Here is an 18,660-nt window from a genome sequence, read left to right as displayed (position 1 = left end):
GGCCTTCTGGAAGGAAGCTATACTCCAGCAGTAGGTTGCTACAGTGACCTTTCTACCAGGGCTGATCCTCTACTGTGGTGTGACAAATCTGAGTTTGACAGCTGATGATTGTGGTGAGGAAATGTTGGCGCTACTGTACAACTAATCTGTGTGTATTACAGTGATGTGTCAGTCAGATAGCCAACCTCATTTTAGCTAAAGACATACCGATATTGTAGTCATTTCATTGTAGGAATATATTCTGCCCCACCTGTTTAGAGCCCCACCTGTTTAGATAAAAAAATATATAATATTGTTTCTAGCAAAACACATAGTCTCAATGTTAACAGTGAAGAAGCGACTCCGGGATGCTGACCTGTGAAGAGGTGACTCCGGGATGCTGAGTTCCTCTGTCCAGTGTCTGTGTTCTTTTGCCCATCTTAATCTTTTCCTTTTATTGGCCGGTCTGAGATATGGCTTTTTCTTTGCAACTCTGCCTAGAAGGTCAGCATCCCGGAGTCGCCTCTTCACTGTTGACGTTGAGACTATGTGTTTTGCTAGAAACAATATTATATATTTTTTAGCTAAACAGGTGGGGCTCTAAACAGGTGGGGCTCTAAACAGGTGGGGCTCTAAACAGGTGGGGCTCTAAACCGGTGGGGCTCTAAACAGGTGGGGCTCTAAACAGGTGGGGCTCTAAACAGGAGGGGCTCTAAACAGGTGGGGCTCTAAACAGATGGGGCTCTAAACAGGTGGGGCTCTAAACAGGAGGGGCTCTAAACAGGAGGGGCTCTAAACAGGTGGGGCTCTAAACAGGTGGGGCTCTAAACAGGTGGGGCTCTAAACAGGAGGGGCTCTAAACAGGTGGGGCTCTAAACAGGTGGGGCTCTAAACAGCTGGGGCTCTAAACAGGTGGGGCTCTAAACAGGTGGGGCTCTAAACAGGAGGGGCAGAATAACGGGTCGCCACTGGACCACACTGTGTTGTTACTTTCTTGAGTAAAAAATCTTGCTTCCTACCCTTTAACTCTAGTACTGTATAGTACTATTACTATTAGTACAACACGCTGTACTGTATCGTACTATATTTTCCCATCCCAGGGATGTCAAATCCCAATATACTGTATGTATTGCAATCTAACTGTATCTCCTAGGGTAACATACATGTATATTTCTTGTCAAACCAGTGTACAGTAAAGCGAGAATTGTATAGATCTACAGTAAATCCATCCAGGTGTAGATGATAAACGACAGGGTAAATGACAGTGCATAACCAGAGCACATCTCTCCATGCCATCAATCCCACTAAAGGAAGGTCAGTCGGCCCTGTATCCGTTCATTATAGTCTAAGTAGTCCTGTTTGCTCCGTTACTCCACAACAAGGAGAACATGAACAGGCCTCACCCTCACCTGAAGTAACCCTTCCCCCCTCCGCCTCACCCGTCCTCGCTCTCTATGTTCCTTCCTCAGCACACACATCCCTCCTTCCTTAACTCCCTTTCCCCCGTCCATGTTTTCCCCTTCATCCACATCCCTTCTCCCATTCCCTACTCTCTATTTATCCCCCTCACTTACCTCCCCCCTCTCCAATCCCATTCCCTGTTCCCCATCCCTTACCCTGTCCCCCCACAACCCCACGCTCTCACTCCCATTGCAAATTGTCAAACAAATGAACCCCTTCGCCAGGGACAAATGAGGAGAAATAGTCTTTAAAGAGGACCATTTATTTAAATCCCAACTGACAGGGTGGAATCTGTGATCCCATTTCGCTCCTCCTTGAGAGAAGTAGAGGATGAAGGGGGTTTGCATCGAGCATTTCAAAGATATTTAAATGAGTAGTCCCAGTGCAACACCGTTAATGTTACAGAGAGAGAGGGAGAGAGAGGGAGAGAGAGAGAGAGAGAGAGATGGGGGGGCAGAGAGAGAAAGAGAGATATGGGGGTGCAGAGAGAGAGAGAGAGAGAGATGGGGGGGCAGAGAGAGAGAGAGAGAGAGAGAGAGAGAGAGAGAGAGAAAATGCAGAGGGAGAATGAGAGAGGGAAAGATGGAAAGAGAGATTGCTGAGAGAGAGAGAGAGAGAGAGAGAGAGAGAGATGGGGTCTCTTTAGGTTGACATCTATAGAGGAAGAAAGAGACTCAGCTAGAATTAAACAGAGAAAAGAGAACCCTCCTATAACTTCTTTAATACAAAGCAGAGACATATCACCATAGCTGTCGCTTCGAGGACATACAGTAGACCATCAGAGCTACTAGACCACCTTTTCAATAGCTAATTTTGCCTCATTTCATTCCAACTACCTCTCACAGTGCCTTTCATACACCGACACTGCCGCAATTTAGTGCCATACCATTACGTTCTGCTCAATCATATGTATATATCATGGTGAATAAGAGTCATATGATATCTGCTTGTCTCATTTTCTGTCTCTTTTTTCCCGATACATTGGTATATCTCCTATCTCTCCCGCTGAAACCCCAACCCAACCACCCATCAAGGCCCCGACAGCCTTGCTGAGGGGAAATGACTTGTGACTAAATGACTGAAACATTACACGTTGTCGGAGGGTTATAAAACATGAATAAAACAGCAGGGGTTTTTATTATGGCCAGGAAATGGTCAAAAGTAGTGCACTATTTAGGGAATATTGTGCCATTTGGGAGGCACCCTAAGAGTTTCAACCAGAGATGAAATGAAGAGAGGGAGAAAGGTTATTCTGGTAGCTTTTACATCAGTTCACTCCCTTAAAGGTTTCCCCCTTCAGTTCACAGTATCTTTCTCCCATCACGATATCTTTCTCCCCATCACGATATCTTTCTCCCCATCACGATATCTTTCTCCCCATCACGATATCTTTCTCCCATCACGATATCTTTCTCCCCATCACGATATCTTTCTCCCATCACGATATCTTTCACCCCATCACGATATCTTTCTCCCCATCACGATATCTTTCTCCCATCACGATATCTTTCTCCCCATCACGATATCTTTCTCCCCATCACGATATCTTTCTCCCCATCACGATATCTTTCTCCCATCACGATATCTTTCTCCCCATCACGATATCTTTCTCGCTCTCACTCTCACTCTCTCTCCCCTTTCCCCCCCTCACTCTATTACTCACTCTTTCTAGCTATCTATCTCGCTTCACCTTCCATACCCCTCCCATCGCTCTCGCTCACCCGCCCCCCTCTCCCTGTCTCTCTCTCTCCCCTGCTGTACCATCATGAAGCTAGGCTCTCACCACTTTAAGGTTGTTTTTTGTCCGTCTAATTTTACCCTTGGGTACGCTTGAGTAGAGTTTATAAGAGCGGCCATAATTTTAAACACTTGTTTCAGGCGCCATTTCTCCCTGGGTTTATAATTTCCTTCGCTTTGCCTTGGTGATGGACTGTTAAAGAAGATACAGGCAGATGCGGAGAGGAGAGTGAAGCATTCTGGGATGGGAGCGATATGGGATGGCACTACCATGACATATGAATAAATAGTTGAGGTTCCACACTCAAAAAAAGGGATTTTCAAAGTTCCTTTATGCTATTTTATTCATTAAGGACAAATGAAAAGACCAACATTGTCTGTTAAACAATCGTCAGCGTTCGTGACTACCTCCCCATAACAACTATCTTTCTCTCTCCACCCCAACTAAAGGAAGGAAAGGGAGGGGGTCCAGACATACACCAACCCTCCTCCTGAATAGCAACCCTCCAGCTGGATTTTGCTTCAACCTAACCCTAATCTTATATATCTGATTCTACTAATTAGCTGCTCACTATGACCTTGATTAGCTGATTCAGGTGTGTTACAACAGAGAGATACAGTTGAAGTCGGAAGTTTACATTCACCTGAGCCAAATACATTTAAACTCAATTTTTCAACATTCTTGATGTTTAATCCTAGTAAAAAATTCCCTGTTTTAGGTATGTTAGGATCACCTCTTTATTTTAAGAATGTGAAATGTCAGAATAATAGGAAAGAGAATTTATTTCAGCTTTTGTTTCTTTCATCACATTCCCAGTGGGTCAGAAGTTTACATAAACTCAAGTAGTATTTGGTAGCATTGCCTTTAAATTGTTTAACATCGGTTGAGTGAATTTTGGCCCATTCCTCTTGACAGAGCTGGTGTAACTGAGTCAGGTTTGTAGGCCCCCTTCTCGCACACACATTTTAGGATTGAGGTCAGGGCTTTGTGATGGCCACTCCAATACCTTGCCTTTGTTGTCCATAAGACATTTTGCCACAACTTTGGAAGTATGCTTGGGGTCATTGTCCATTTGGAAGACCCATTTGCGACCAAGCTTTGACTTCCTGACTGATGTCTTGAGATGTTGCTTCAATATATCCACATAATTTTCCTACCTCAATATGCCATCTATTTTCTGAAGTGCACCAGTCCCTCCTGCAGCAAAGCATCCCCACAACATGACATTGCCACCCCCGTGCTTCACGATGGGGATGGTGTTCTTCGGCTTGCAAGCCTCCCCCTTTTTCCTCCAAACATGATGATGGTCATGATGGCCAAACAGTTCTATTTTTGTTTCATCAGACCAAAAAAAGTATGATCTTTGTCCCCAAGTGCAGTTGCAAACCGTAATCTGGCTTTTTTATGGCGGTTTTGGAGCAGTGGCTTCTTCCTTGCTGAGCGGCCATTCAGGTTGTGTCAATATAGAACTCGTTTTACTGTGGATATAGATCCTTATGTACCTGTTTCCTTCAGCATCTTCACAAGGTCCTTTGCTGTTGTTCTGGGATTGATTTGCACTTTTCGCACCAAAGTACAGAGACAGAACAAGTCTCCTTCCTGAGCGGTATGACGGATACGTGGTCCCATGGTGTTTATACTTGTGTACTATTGTTTGTACAGGTGAACATGGTACCTTCAGGCATTTGGAAATTGCTCCCAAGGATGAACCAGACTTGTGGAGGTCTACATTTTTTTCTGAGGTCTTTTTTTCTGAGGTCTGATTTCTTTTGATATTCCCATGATGTCAAGCAAAGAGGCACTGAGTTTGAAGTTAGGCCTTGAAATACATTCACGGGTACATCTCCAATTAACTCAAATGATGTCAATTAGCCTATCAGAAGTTTCTAAAGCCAAGACATAATTTTCTGGAATTTTCCAAGCTGTTTAAAGGCACAGTCAACTTAGTGTATGTAAACTTCTGACCCACTGGAATTGTGATACAGTGAATTATAAGTTAAATAATCTGTCTGTAAACAGTTGTTGGAAAAATGTCTTGTGTCATGCACAAAGTAGATGTCCTAACTGACTTGCCAAAACTATAGTTTGTTAACAAGAAATGTGTGGAGTGGTTGAAAAACGAGTTTTAATGACTCCAACATAAGTGTATGTTAACTTCCAACTTCAACTGTAAATACCGCGTAGAAATTCCTGCTCTATTGAAAAACAGCAGAGCGATAGACCTACGTACCAAACAAAACCCATAAAATGGTGGACCTACAGTATATTTACTGCATGAGTAAGGCTAACCGATAACTGATGGGTTGTTCCCTGGGTCAGGTGTTTGATTGTGTTGGACTACACTCTAATAATCCTTAACGTACATTTAGGGTTGGTTTTAGGTTATATAAAATGCTTATTGTACATCTACTGCATGTGTGACGCTAACCAGTGACTCATGGGATTCAGAGGTTGTTCCATGGGTTGTGTTTCATAGACACCATTGGTGCTGGAGTACAGACTAATAATGTCACGTCCTGACCTTAGTTCCTTTTTTATGTCTCTGTTTTAGTTTGGTCAGGGCGTCAGTTGGGGTGGGCATTCTATGTTGTGTATTCTAGGTTTTGTATTTCTGTGTTTGGCCTGGTATGGTTCCCAATCAGAGGCAGCTGTCGATCGTTGTCTCTGATTGAGAACCATACTTAGGCTGTTTTCCCACTATGCGTTGTGGGTAGTTATTTTCTGTTTTCTGTGTCTGTGTTTTACCATACAGAACTGTTTCGGTTTTCATTTATTTCTCTTGTTCTTTTGTATTCAGTGTTCGGTTATATTTCATTAAAATATGGACACTTACCATGCTGCGCATTGGTCCGATCTTTCCTACTTCTCCTCAGAAGAGGAGGAAAACCGTTACAAATAAGCCTTAATGTACTGTGCATTTAGGGTTGGTATTAGTTTACAGTATATAGATTGGCCACTGTATATCTACTGGTAATGACACTAACTGATGATTCATGGGTCGTGTGTATAGTTTGATAGACCTCATTGGGCGCTGGACTATTAGTCTGATAATCCTTAATGAAGGTTAATCTGTCTGGACAAAGACACATCAGTGTCAGCACAATACAGACAAGAGCGCTAATACAAACGCTAAGTAGTGAATCTCACTGTTCTCTGAACTCTATACTCCCTGCCCATCTCAGTGTGTTATGTAGTGAATCTCACTGTTCTCTGAACTCTATACTCCCTGCCCATCTCAGTGTGTTATGTAGTGAATCTCACTGTTCTCTGAACTCTATAACCCTGCCCATCTCAGTGTGTTATGTAGTGAATCTCACTGTTCTCTGAACTCTATACTCCCTCCCCATCCTAGTCTGCTAAGTAGTGAATCTCACTGTACGGTACTCCCTCCCCCACAGACCAGTCCGCTCATTGAAGATAAATTAATCCTTCATTCGCTGTAACAACGAAAAATGGACTACAGTTTTAATCCCGTGTTCGGACAGGAAAGAATTGGGCGGGAATTGAGCTGGCAACTGGAGGGTTGCTGCTATCAAACCTAAATGCCATTGCCTGCCATTGGGCCCCTTGAGCAAGGCACTTAACAACACACAACAACAGCTCCCGGTGCTCCAAATGTGGCAGCCCCCTGCACCTCTACCGAACAACCAAAAAAAGTGTATGTGCTTGTGTATGTATGTGTGTCTTTCTGAGCAGTTGGGTTAAAAACGGAAGTCAAATTTCGTTTGGACCTTGTGTGCAGTTGACCAATAAAGTAATCTTCATCTTATCTATAAATCGTTTTAGCTCATGTCCTTTTCTTTCACCCTCTGTTCATTAAACTTGTAGGAATATCAGATGAAACTGACACACAAAAAAAGAAGAGGGAAAAATATATATCAAAGTATAACATCCTTAATCCTTGTCATACCATCGTGAGGTAGCTACAAGGTTCATCTGATGTTCATGTCTTTGTTGTTGTGGAGCAACTCTGTCCCATTATTTCCTTCTTCTATATCTTTATATCTTCCAAATGGGTCCCTATTAGCATGCATTATGTGCTAATTGTACTGTACTGTACAACAGATGCTTGGGGTGAAGAAGGACAGGAGAAGAGCTTATGTTTCATGAGATTAGTATAGAGAGTAGAAGAACAAACTGATAGATTCAAGACACGCAGCAGGCAAAAGTAATGCATTTCTATTATCTCTATAAATCTCTCTATGATCCCTAGTGGTACATTGAGACATGTTTCCATAAGATCAGTGATGTGTTGTTGTTGCCCACTGGTTCTATATAATATTTGCAACACATCAATGATGGGTGGAGGGTGTCAGAAGGGAGAGGGATTGGCATGCAGCCTAGCAGTTAGAACATTGGGCCAGTAACGGAAAAGCTGAGCCGACTAGGTAAAAAAGATCTACCTTTGATAATGTTTGATCCCATGCCGTGACCCCACTCGCCGAGGGTGTCTCAGGCAACTAGCTCTCACAGTCTCACGTCAGAAACAGACGTTCATCCATGTTTTTTCAAACAAATAAATTCAAGATTGTTGCAAATGTCCAATTCAAAGTGTTTACGTTTAGGCATTAACTCCATGTTTTTAAGGTTAGGCTTAAGGTTTGGGATAGGCTTAAAACAAAATCTAAAACGTGACATTCTATCGCTGGATTTGAACTTGCAACCTTTGAAGAGACAGATATAGATTAATCAATAATGGCTGTTGATGCCGAAAAAAGGCTTTTGATTGTGTTGAATGGCATTTTCTATTCAAAACATTGGAAACTTTAAACTTTCCAGCTTAAAATATCTATTTTATAAAACATATTGTGTAAGCGTCCTAAAGAAAAATATACACAAATAATTAAAACTAAACACATAGAAACCGTAAATGACTTGGTAATAGGAAATCTATGTATTTCCTAGACATCTTTAAAAAGCAATTTTGGGTTGACCAATATTTTCAAATAAATCCAATTTAAAAGTTTAATATCACAAAATATAAATTTGAAATGTTTTTCTTACTGCATACAAAATCTTCCAGTGAGCCTATACAACTGACAATCTCGTAGAAACAAATATAAACTATTGGAACCAAGATATAAAAATAACTGATATTGTCACAAGATGGAGGGAATGTTGGAACATAACTAACAAAATTACAGTTAACGAAAATGTACGCTTAATTCAGTATACATTAAAACCTCTACTGACTCCCCATCCCGCATGCGGGAGCGTAATCATCGCCTGAAACGAATTAGCATAACGCAACGGACATAAATATCCCTAGAAAATATTCCTATTCATGAAAATCACAAATGAAATACAGTGCCTTGCGAAAGTATTCGGCCCCCTTGAACTTTGCGACCTTTTGCCACATTTCAGGCTTCAAACATAAAGATATAAAACTGTATTTTTTTTGTGAAGAATCAACAACAAGTGGGACACAATCATGAAGTGGAACGACATTTATTGGATATTTCAAACTTTTTTAACAAATCAAAAACTGAAAAATTGGGCGTGCAAAATTATTCAGCCCCCTTAAGTTAATACTTTGTAGCGCCACCTTTTGCTGCGATTACAGCTGTAAGTCGCTTGGGGTATGTCTCTATCAGTTTTGCACATCGAGAGACTGAATTTTTTTCCCATTCCTCCTTGCAAAACAGCTCGAGCTCAGTGAGGTTGGATGGAGAGCATTTGTGAACAGCAGTTTTCAGTTCTTTTCACAGATTCTCGATTGGATTCAGGTCTGGACTTTGACTTGGCCATTCTAACACCTGGATATGTTTATTTTTGAACCATTCCATTGTAGATTTTGCTTTATGTTTTGGATCATTGTCTTGTTGGAAGACAAATCTCTGTCCCAGTCTCAGGTCTTTTGCAGACTCCATCAGGTTTTCTTCCAGAATGGTCCTGTATTTGGCTCCATCCATCTTCCCATCAATTTGAACTATCTTCCCTGTCCCTGCTGAAGAAAAGCAGGCCCAAACCATGATGCTGCCACCACCATGTTTGACAGTGGGGATGGTGTGTTCAGGGTGATGAGCTGTGTTGCTTTTACGCCAAACATAACGTTTTGCATTGTTGCCAAAAAGTTCAATTTTGGTTTCATCTGACCAGAGCACCTTCTTCCACATGTTTGGTGTGTCTCCCAGGTGGCTTGTGGCAAACTTTAAACGACACTTTTTATGGATATCTTTAAGAAATTACTTTCTTCTTGCCATTCTTCCATAAAGGCCAGATTTGTGCAATATACGACTGATTGTTGTCCTATGGACAGAGTCTCCCACCTCAGCTGTAGATCTCTGCAGTTCATCCAGAGTGATCATGGGCCTCTTGGCTGCATCTCTGATCAGTCTTCTCCTTGTATGAGCTGAAAATTTAGAGGGACGGCCAGGTCTTGGTAGATTTGCAGTGGTCTGATACTCCTTCCATTTCAATATTATCGCTTGCACAGTACTCCTTGGGATGTTTAAGTTAAAGCTTGGGAAATCTTTTTGTATCCAAATCCGGCTTTAAACTTCTTCACAACAGTATCTCGGACCTGCCTGGTGTGTTCCTTGTTCTTCATGATGCTCTCTGCGCTTTTAATGGACCTCTGAGACTATCACAGTGCAGGTGCATTTATACGGAGACTTGATTACACACAGGTGGATTGCATTTATCATCATTAGTCATTTAGGTCAACATTGGATCATTCAGAGATCCTCACTGAACTTCTGGAGAGAGTTTGCTGCACTGAAAGTAAAGGGGCTGAATAATTTTACACGCCCAATTTTTCAGTTTTTGATTTGTTAAAAAAGTTTGAAATATCCAATAAATGTTGTTCCACTTCATGATTGTGTCCCACTTGTTGTTGATTCTTCACAAAAAAATACAGTTTTATATATTTATGTTTGAAGCCTGAAATGTGGCAAAAGGTCGCAAAGTTCAAGGGGGCCGAATACTTTCGCAAGGCACTGTATATTGAGACACAGCTTAGCCTTTTGTTAATCACCCTGCCATCTCAGATTTTCAAAATATGCTTTACAGCCAAAGCTAGACAAGCATTTGTGTAAGTTTATCGATAGCCTAGCATAGCATTATGCCTTGCTAGCAGCAGGCAACCTTGTCACGAAAATCAGAAAAGCAATCAAATTAAATCGTTTACCTCCGGATGTTTTCACTCACAAGACTCCCAGGTAGATAGCCAAAGTTAATTTTTTCCCAAAAGATTATTTTTGTAGGCGAAATAGCTCCGTTTGTTCTTCACGTTTGGCTGAGAAATCGCCCGGAAATTGCAGTCACGAAAACGGCAAAAAATATTCCAAATTAGCTCCATAATATCGACAGAAACATTGCAAACATTGTTTATAATCAGTCCTCAAGGTGTTTTTCAAATATCTATTTGATAATATATCCGTGGGGACAATTGGTTTTTCAGAAGGACCGATTGGAATAAAATCTGTATTTTACGTGAGAGTCACTCTGGGAGACATCAGGTGACCACTTACGCAATGTAGCCGCCTACGGCTATTCGTCAACAGAAATGCGTAAAACTACGTCACAATGCTGTAGACACCTTGGGGAATACGTAGAAAGTGTAAGCTGGTTGATAGCACATTCACAGCTCAATAGGGACTCATTGGAACGCAGCGCTTTCAAAATATGGAGCACTTCCGGATTGGATTTTTCTCAGGCTTTCGCCTGCAACATCAGTTCTGTTATACTCACAGACAATATCTTTACAGTTTTGGAAACGTTAGAGTGTTTTCTATCCAAAGCTTGTATGCATATTCTAGCATCTTGTCCTGACAAAATATCCCGTTTAAAACAGGAAAGTTTTTTTTCTCCAAAAATGAAAATACTGCCCCTAGAGTCGCAACAGGTTTTAATGTATTGAATTTATTATATAAGATACAAATTCTACAGCACAATGGCAGAGTCATGTCTGAAGTGTAAAACTACTAATGACTCGATAATTAATGCCTTCTGGGAATGTTTCAAAATTAGAAAGGTTATGGGCGGAGTTGGAAAGATGGATGTCAGAGGTACTGCAATGTAAATGTACTTTTCATTTGTCTGTCTGTATATTTGAAGACATGATATATGAGGGTGCAGTGAGATACTCAATTGGTTGGACAATACTCTTCTCATCTATTATCTTTAAAAAACATATACTCAAAAACTGGAAATCAGCCAATCCATCTAAAGAGTGTGGGCAATGGAGAGAAACAACATGCTGCAGTTTAAGGCCATGTGGCAGAAAGTAATAAGGGATATACTGTAGGGGTGGGGGCTAGTGGGTCTGACCAGGTGTGATGTAATGATGTTTGTATGATGTAGCCGTTTGTATGTGTATGTAAGTAATAACTAAAGGAATCAGGTGATTTAAAGCGAAAGTACAAGTTGTGCACGCTTGATCTTCACTCTGAATCAGGACAAGTGAGGACAACAGCGTTGTCACAACCCAGTTGTATGAACCAATCCTGGAGTGTCTGACATAGCCCTCCTGTGTTCTCCCTTACCTCTGTCACCGCCACCCTCACCGCGGGCAACGGTTGACAAGACGGCGGGCGAGGTCAGGGAGAGGTTGCTTGACTGGCTGCATATGAACACGGCTCCATATGAAAAAGTCACTCTCTCTGTTTCTCTTTCTAGCTACCTCTCTCTACCTCTCCTCTCTCTTCTTTCTCTCTCCCTCTCTCTACCGCTCTTCCTCCCTCCTCCTCCCCCACCTCCTCCTCTTCACACCACCAGCCACCACATTATCTCCACTGTCGAATCTTTGACCCTGAACCAAAGAATAGATCGAAAATGTAACACAAGTAGCTAACCCACTGTAAACTCTCCTCTCTCTCCTTTCACAATGTTAGCTGGGGGAGGGGAGTGTCGCCAGCATGTCAGCCGGTGGCTTGTGCACACAAGGCCAGCGCCTTCTTCACACCTGTCTACAAGGATAACTTGGCTTGTCACGGGCAAAGCTAATCTGTTGCTAGGCTCAGTCACACTCAATCTCCTAGCGGCGCTTGCTCTCCTCTCGTCTTGTCCTTGAGTGTCTGCTAGCATTGTTAGCTGCTCACCTGGACTACTGCACTCTCTTCTCCTGTCCTTGCATTTGTGACTATGACTCAAATGGCAGCCTATTTCACATAGAGTGCCTATGTACAGTATATATATTGTTTTTACCTCTATTTAGTCCCTATGGGCCCTAGTCAAAAGTAGTGCACTATATAGGGAATATGATGCAATTTAGGACACAGCCTATGTCTGTTGTTAGCATACCTGCTCTAGTGCTTTAGTCCAGGGTTTCTCATGAGCTAGAGTCTGCCATTACATTGGGCACAGGAACCTAAAGTCAGAACATGAACCACTAAGTTAGGTAAAGATATAAAGGAATAGAGGAGGAATAGATGAGGTGAAAGTTTAAAAGTACTTAATCTAAGGAGGGCATTAGCACAGAGAGAGAGAGGGATAACGAGAAAATGAGAGAGAGAGAGAGCTCGACATTGAGAAAGAGAAATAAAAATGAGAGAGAGAATGGGAGAGAATGATATGAAGGGGAACAGTGGAGAGGCCTATCAGAGAAAGCTGATGGAAGATGGATTATAATTTGGACAGCACTCGGAACACAAAGAGGGCTGTCTGATATCTAATCAGCTTCCCATTCAGTCGGTGCAAATGGCTCCCAAAAGTGCAGTGTAGCTCAGTTATTAATCCGCTGTTATCAAACATTTAGAGTTCATTACAGAGACCGCATTGGCCATTGCCAATTCATTTCATTCATTGAAAATGAAATACACTGAAATTGATGGGGATCATTATGTTGCTAATTTGTAATTTGCATCATAATGACGAAGCTGGTTCTCTCTAGATGGCCTGTTGTTGGTGACTATGAATCATTGTGGACTGTCAAAATGTCCTCACATCCCTACTCTACAGTATGTGGGTGAGCTCATCCATGTCATGGTTGTGATTGTTGGTAGGTGCACTGGTTATGAGTTACTCATACAAATAGAATGAAGTGACTCTGTTGGTAGGTGCACTCAGGTCAGGGGATCTGGAATCTGCTAGCACACCTTGAGGCTGTTTTCATAGTGGCTAATGATATTGATCATACTGTAAATTGATGTTAATGCACCTGAGAGAAATCCATTCACTTTCTGTTGTCATTGTGTGAAATCAATGAAGGTGAAAATAAACTTTCATTGTATTACTTATTTTTGAGTATTTGTCAGAAGTATATAAGCTATTGAATGTGTTCTGTGTGGAATGGTATAGGCTTCCTTGTGTAGGATATGAGCAACTTATAATAACTCCACTTCTTCTCTCTCTCTCTCTCTCTCTCTTTCTCTCTCTCTCTCTCTCCCCTAACCCCTCCAATTCCTCCTCTCTCTCACTCATTTTCTCTCCCCTAACCCCCTCTCTCGCTCTCTCTTAACCACCTCCACTTGCTCCTCTCGCGCTCTCTCCCCTAACCCCCTCCACTTCCTCCTCTCTCTCCCTCTCTCTCCCTCTCTCTCTCTCTCTCTCCACTAACCCCCTCCACTTCCTCCTCTCTCTCTCTCACTCATTTTCTCTCCCCTAACCCCCTCTCTTGCTCTCCCTTAACCACCTCCACTTGCTCCTCTCGTGCTCTCTTTCCCCTAACCCCCGCGCACTTCCTCCTCTCACTCTCTTTCTCTCCCCTAACCCCCTTCACTTCCTCCTCTCTCTCTCTCTCTCTCTCTCTCTCTCTCTCTCTCTCTTTCTCTCTCTCCCCTAACCCCCTCCACTTCCTCCTCTCTCTCTCTCTCACTCATTTTCTCTCCCCTAACCCCCTCTCTCACTCTCCCTTAACCACCTCCACTTGCTCCTCTCGCGCTCTCTCTCCCCTAACCCCCTTCACTTCCTCCTCTCTCTCTCTCTCTCTCTCTCTCTCTTTCTCTCTCTCTCTCTCTCTCTTTCTCTCCCCTAACCCACTTTCTCTCTCCCTATCTCTCTCTCTCTCTCTCTCTCTCTCTCTTTCTCTCCCCTAAACCCCTTTCTCTCTCCCTATCTCTCTATCTCTCTCTCTCTCTCTCTCTCTCTCTCTCTCTCTTTCTCTCCCCTAACCCCCTTTCTCTCTCTCTCTCTCTCTTTCTCTCCCCTAACCCCCTTTCTCTCTTTCTCTCTCTCTCTCGCTCTCTCTTTCTCTCCCCTAACCCCCTTTCTCTCTCCCTATATCTCTCTCTCTCTCTCTCTCTCTCTCTCTCTCTCTCTCTCTCTCTCTCTCTCTCTCTCCCCTAACCCCCTTTCTCTCTCCCTATCTCTCTCTCTCTCTCTTTCTCTCCCCTAACTCCCTTTCTCTCTCCCTCTCTCTCTCTCTCTCTCTCTCTCTCCCCTAACCCCCTTTCTCTCTCTCTCTCTCTCTCTCTCTCTCTCGCTCTCTCTCTCTCTCTCCCCTAACCCCCTTTCTCTCTCCCTATCTCTCTCTCGTCCTCTCCACAGCTAACCCAACCGGTCCGGCGGTGAAGGGCTACCCTGGTCCATCGGAGGGGGTGTTCCGTGAGTCAAGCAGTACCACTGGGATGGTGGTTGGAATCATAGCGGCAGCCGCCCTCTGTATCCTCATCCTGCTCTATGCCATGTACAAATACCGCAACCGGGACGAGGGTTCTTACCATGTAGACGAGAGCCGTAACTACATCAGTAACACATCGCAGTCCAACGGGACGGTGGTGAAGGAGAAACCGCCAAACGCCGCCAAGACTTCCTCTAAGAGCAAGAAGAATAAAGACAAGGAGTACTATGTGTGATCCTTACTGTCTCTGGTCTTCACCACTGGCCCCTCGCAAAGATTGGACCAATTATTCAAACTTTTTATGACTCAAAAAGACGAATCCGGAGATCGGAAGACCAATAAAAAGTGTATAATAACGAACAAACAAAATTAAACAAAAACAACAAAAGAACATTTAGTCTTTCATTTTATCTAAGACATGGTGGGTGGTGGTATACTGGAAAGTGAAAAGGAGTAAAAAATGAAACATCTTCCTTTAGATTCTTCTACCCAAGCACACTGGACTGTAAGAAATAGCACCAGGGAGATGGCGGTAGTGTACTGGACTATACTAATGATAAGAAAGGGTGTCTCAACCTTATGGCAAGCTGCAGAATAATCAGATAATCAACTGAAGTACCTATACATCATGGATCAACAAACAAACTAACCAATTAACGCCGTCTGTGACTTGTTCTGTTTATTACCAGGATATTGGTTGGCCAATATCTCACTCTCGAAGTTTGAGTTAAATGTGAGAGGAGAGATATACAATTGAGAAATATACAATATTACAACAACAAACTCCAATGTTTTCATGTTATCATTTACATATCCTGTCTTTGTGTTTGCTGGGATCTTTAGGAGAAAATACATAAAACACGAAACGCATTAATAAGGTACATGAAGAAAACCCAACTCCAAACATTTCCAACAATGGATGACGAGTGAAAGAAAAGAAACGAGATCATGGGAAGGCAAGGCAACAGTGAAGGAGGAAGTGAAAGGATAAAGATGGTACGTTTGTTTGAGGAATCAGCCAAAGTATTTGCACTTTTTATAGTGGCAGTAATGGCCCAGAACAGACTAATATAAAAAATGGCCGCCCGATCTGTTAACAGTGCAAAGACAAAAGGGCCTACGATTAATCTTGATCTTGAGAGACTTATGTCAAGTTCTATTCAAGATTCATCTTTGCCAGTTAAGAATTCTGGACGACTTGGTTTTCAACATCAGTGTGGAATCTAAGGCAATGTGTTTAACAGAATTGTGGAAGGAGACGTCGGAACGTTGTGAAGACGATCATTCTGATCCTGGAACTCCATGCACGCAAAACGTATCTTACTACAGTTCCAGTACATATGTTTATATACAGTACAACCACATCTATATGTGCTTTCTGGACTGTGACAAAGTGGTGTTTTATAGCCTGTTGTATAGATGACCACGCAAACTATATCTGCTCCTCCTCCAACCATTTTTGGAATAAAAAAATAAGAAAATGACAAAAATACAAAATTAAATGTTATTAAGTGTTGCTAGATATAGAAGATTTTACGATGACATCGATCCGCAATGCCATTTTTGGGGGGGGATTATTTAATTATTCATTCCGCCTTTATACATGTGTTCCTGTTGAGTTTTTATACAAATGCCAACCTGATCTAATAGATATATTAACCCGGCCCAGTAGTAACCTGACTTGGTCCTCAAACTCTACCATTCAATGATAATAGTGTACAGCAGAGGCATGGCATGATGATGACATGCAGGATGAGGTAACGTCTCCAGGGTTTCACTGCCTTTCTCCCCATTCCCGCCCCCTCCCAATTGCTGGGGCAATAACAGTAACAGACTGCCTTCCTCCCGATACCTGCCCGCCAAACTAAACCTAGCTACTTGAGAATGAAGACCTATATTCCGAATGATGATGATAATGATGTATGTGTTTCCAAGTGGTCCTATAATATGATTGTCCAGTGTACGCTTGGGCTGACGGAAACAATCTGAAGAAGAAATAAGACAAAGAAGCAACCATTTCAACCGTTTGTGTGTTTGTCCTGTCACTCTAATGTCAATTCTGTTCTGCTTTCCTGACGACCTGATGTACTCGGAATGAGAATGAGGAGAACTACTATGACCTATAAATAATGATGATTATGAATTCTTCTTTGTTTGTTTGTTTCTTCTGTTTATTTCTACCTGTGGTATTTTTTTCTACCGTATTTTCTGTTCAAATTGTGACTATTTCTTTATTATTGAAATCAAAGTAAAATTTATTATGGAAAAAAAATAGTTTTGAAAAATTAAATGAACAAATGAAATAAAATATTACCTAAGTGAACTTCGGTTGAGGAAATTCATTAAACGAATGTGTGGGTGCTACGGTAAGATCATTGTGAAGTGAGAAATGTGTATTGTTAATTACTAAATGGGTTAATTGGTTTACCTTTCTGTTTCTTTTTCTGTGTTATGTGTATTGTATTCATGTCAATTCTCTTCATTTCCTAGAATTATCTGTACATTTGATCCTAGATATAACTACTTAGCTAAATTATACACTACTTTATTAATCCATGCATTCAATAACTAGCAACAAAAAAAAAGCTGTACACGGCGTGCCAACTACCAAGTTTAGATCACATTTGTAGTTGACATACTTGTCGTTATTCATGGCCAATAAAACCAATGGGAGCTATAGCATGTCTGTGTCCCAAATGGCACCCGATTCCCTTTATAGGGCTCCTCACTATAAATGGAATTAGGGTCCCATTTGAGAAGACCAGAACATATCTCTCCTGCATAGAGAACACAAAGGGAATGCACTTCAAGGTTAAGGAGACAACACCTCTATGCTGGCCTCGCCACCTTCTGCCCCCTGGGAAGTAAATAGATGAGGCTTGTTATGGAGAGAGGAGAAGGGGAATGTCACATGTAACTCTTAGCAGAAGTACAGCACATGACAGCAACACATGGAGTATAGAGCCTTCGGTTACACTTTCTGACCAATACATTGTCTGACCTGACACAGCACCCCTATCTGTTGGACTGTACACATTGTATTCATATTCTGGAATGCATGGTCCTTCCAGTGTGTCTGACCTGACACAGCACCCCTATCTGTTGGACTGTACACATTGTATTCATATTCTGTAATGCATGGTCCTTCCAGTGTGTCTGACCTGACACAGCACCCCTATCTGTTGGACTGTACACATTGTATTCATATTCTGTAATGCATGGTCCTTCCAGTGTGTCTGACCTGACACAGCACCCCTATCTGTTGGACTGTACACATTGTATTCATATTCTGTAATGCATGGTCCTTCCAGTGTGTCTGACCTGACACAGTGTGTCTGACTGTTATGTTATTTGAAAACAACCTCACAGAATTGTTCATTGATCAGTCACCAGTGTAACTCAGAAATCCTCCACTCCTTCCCTCCTCACAGATAGGCTAGCTAAATTAGCAATTTCATACACTGTTATATGATTACAGAATGCATTAGGAGCACATACAGTACAACACATAATATGTATGTGTGAAATTGTTGTGCATGCTAAAACGTAAGTACATTATACACTCTCTGGCTGGAAGATGGAAAGATTACTTCAACAGATAACGTGACGTGACCAAATATATTTGAATCTACTGCTATGAAGAAGCTGAAAAAACGCCAGAGGGAATCCGATTCTCTGCAGATCCTGAATCAGATACGGAACCCTGTGAGTCCTTGCTGTCTCAGTGTCTCCGAACATGCAACCCATGAAGAGGCCTCCATCTTAACCTGGCAGGGATCAATAAAGTTATCATCAAATTGACTTACTGATGTGAGGAAACAGAGATACTGTAATGACGAGATAGTCTTGTATCCGCACTAACAATAGGAGTCGTTGTTGCAAAGGCGGAAAGGCAAGCGAGAGAATTTGAGATCAGGTGGGGACATTCTAGCCAATGAGAGGGCAGATATGAAACTTCAATATAAAATTGTTTTTCTCAAAG

General features: G+C 42.1%; 1 protein-coding gene across 29 annotated transcripts in view; it reads left to right on the top strand.

Annotated features, from left to right (window-relative positions):
* The window catches only part of LOC110498787 (neurexin-1a), a 556,706-nt gene extending 539,705 nt beyond the window's left edge, over window positions 1-17,001 (top strand). For 25 of the 29 annotated variants that reach the window (XM_036956167.1, XM_036956159.1, XM_036956181.1 and 22 more), the window contains one exon: window positions 14,606-17,001. In XM_036956167.1, coding sequence (XP_036812062.1) covers window positions 14,606-14,913 — 308 coding nt within the window. In that variant the 3' untranslated portion in view covers window positions 14,914-17,001. The remainder of the gene's footprint in view (window positions 1-14,605) is intronic. The other 4 variants (XM_036956165.1, XM_036956162.1, XM_036956176.1 and 1 more) reach the window with 1 other exon arrangement.
* The last annotated feature ends 1,659 nt before the right edge of the window (window positions 17,002-18,660 follow it).

This window comes from Oncorhynchus mykiss, chromosome 20 (assembly GCF_013265735.2).
Source record: "Oncorhynchus mykiss isolate Arlee chromosome 20, USDA_OmykA_1.1, whole genome shotgun sequence".
Lineage (NCBI taxonomy): Eukaryota > Metazoa > Chordata > Actinopteri > Salmoniformes > Salmonidae > Oncorhynchus > Oncorhynchus mykiss.
Note: the sequence above shows the minus strand (reverse complement) of the source record. Positions and strands in the feature narration are given on the sequence as shown.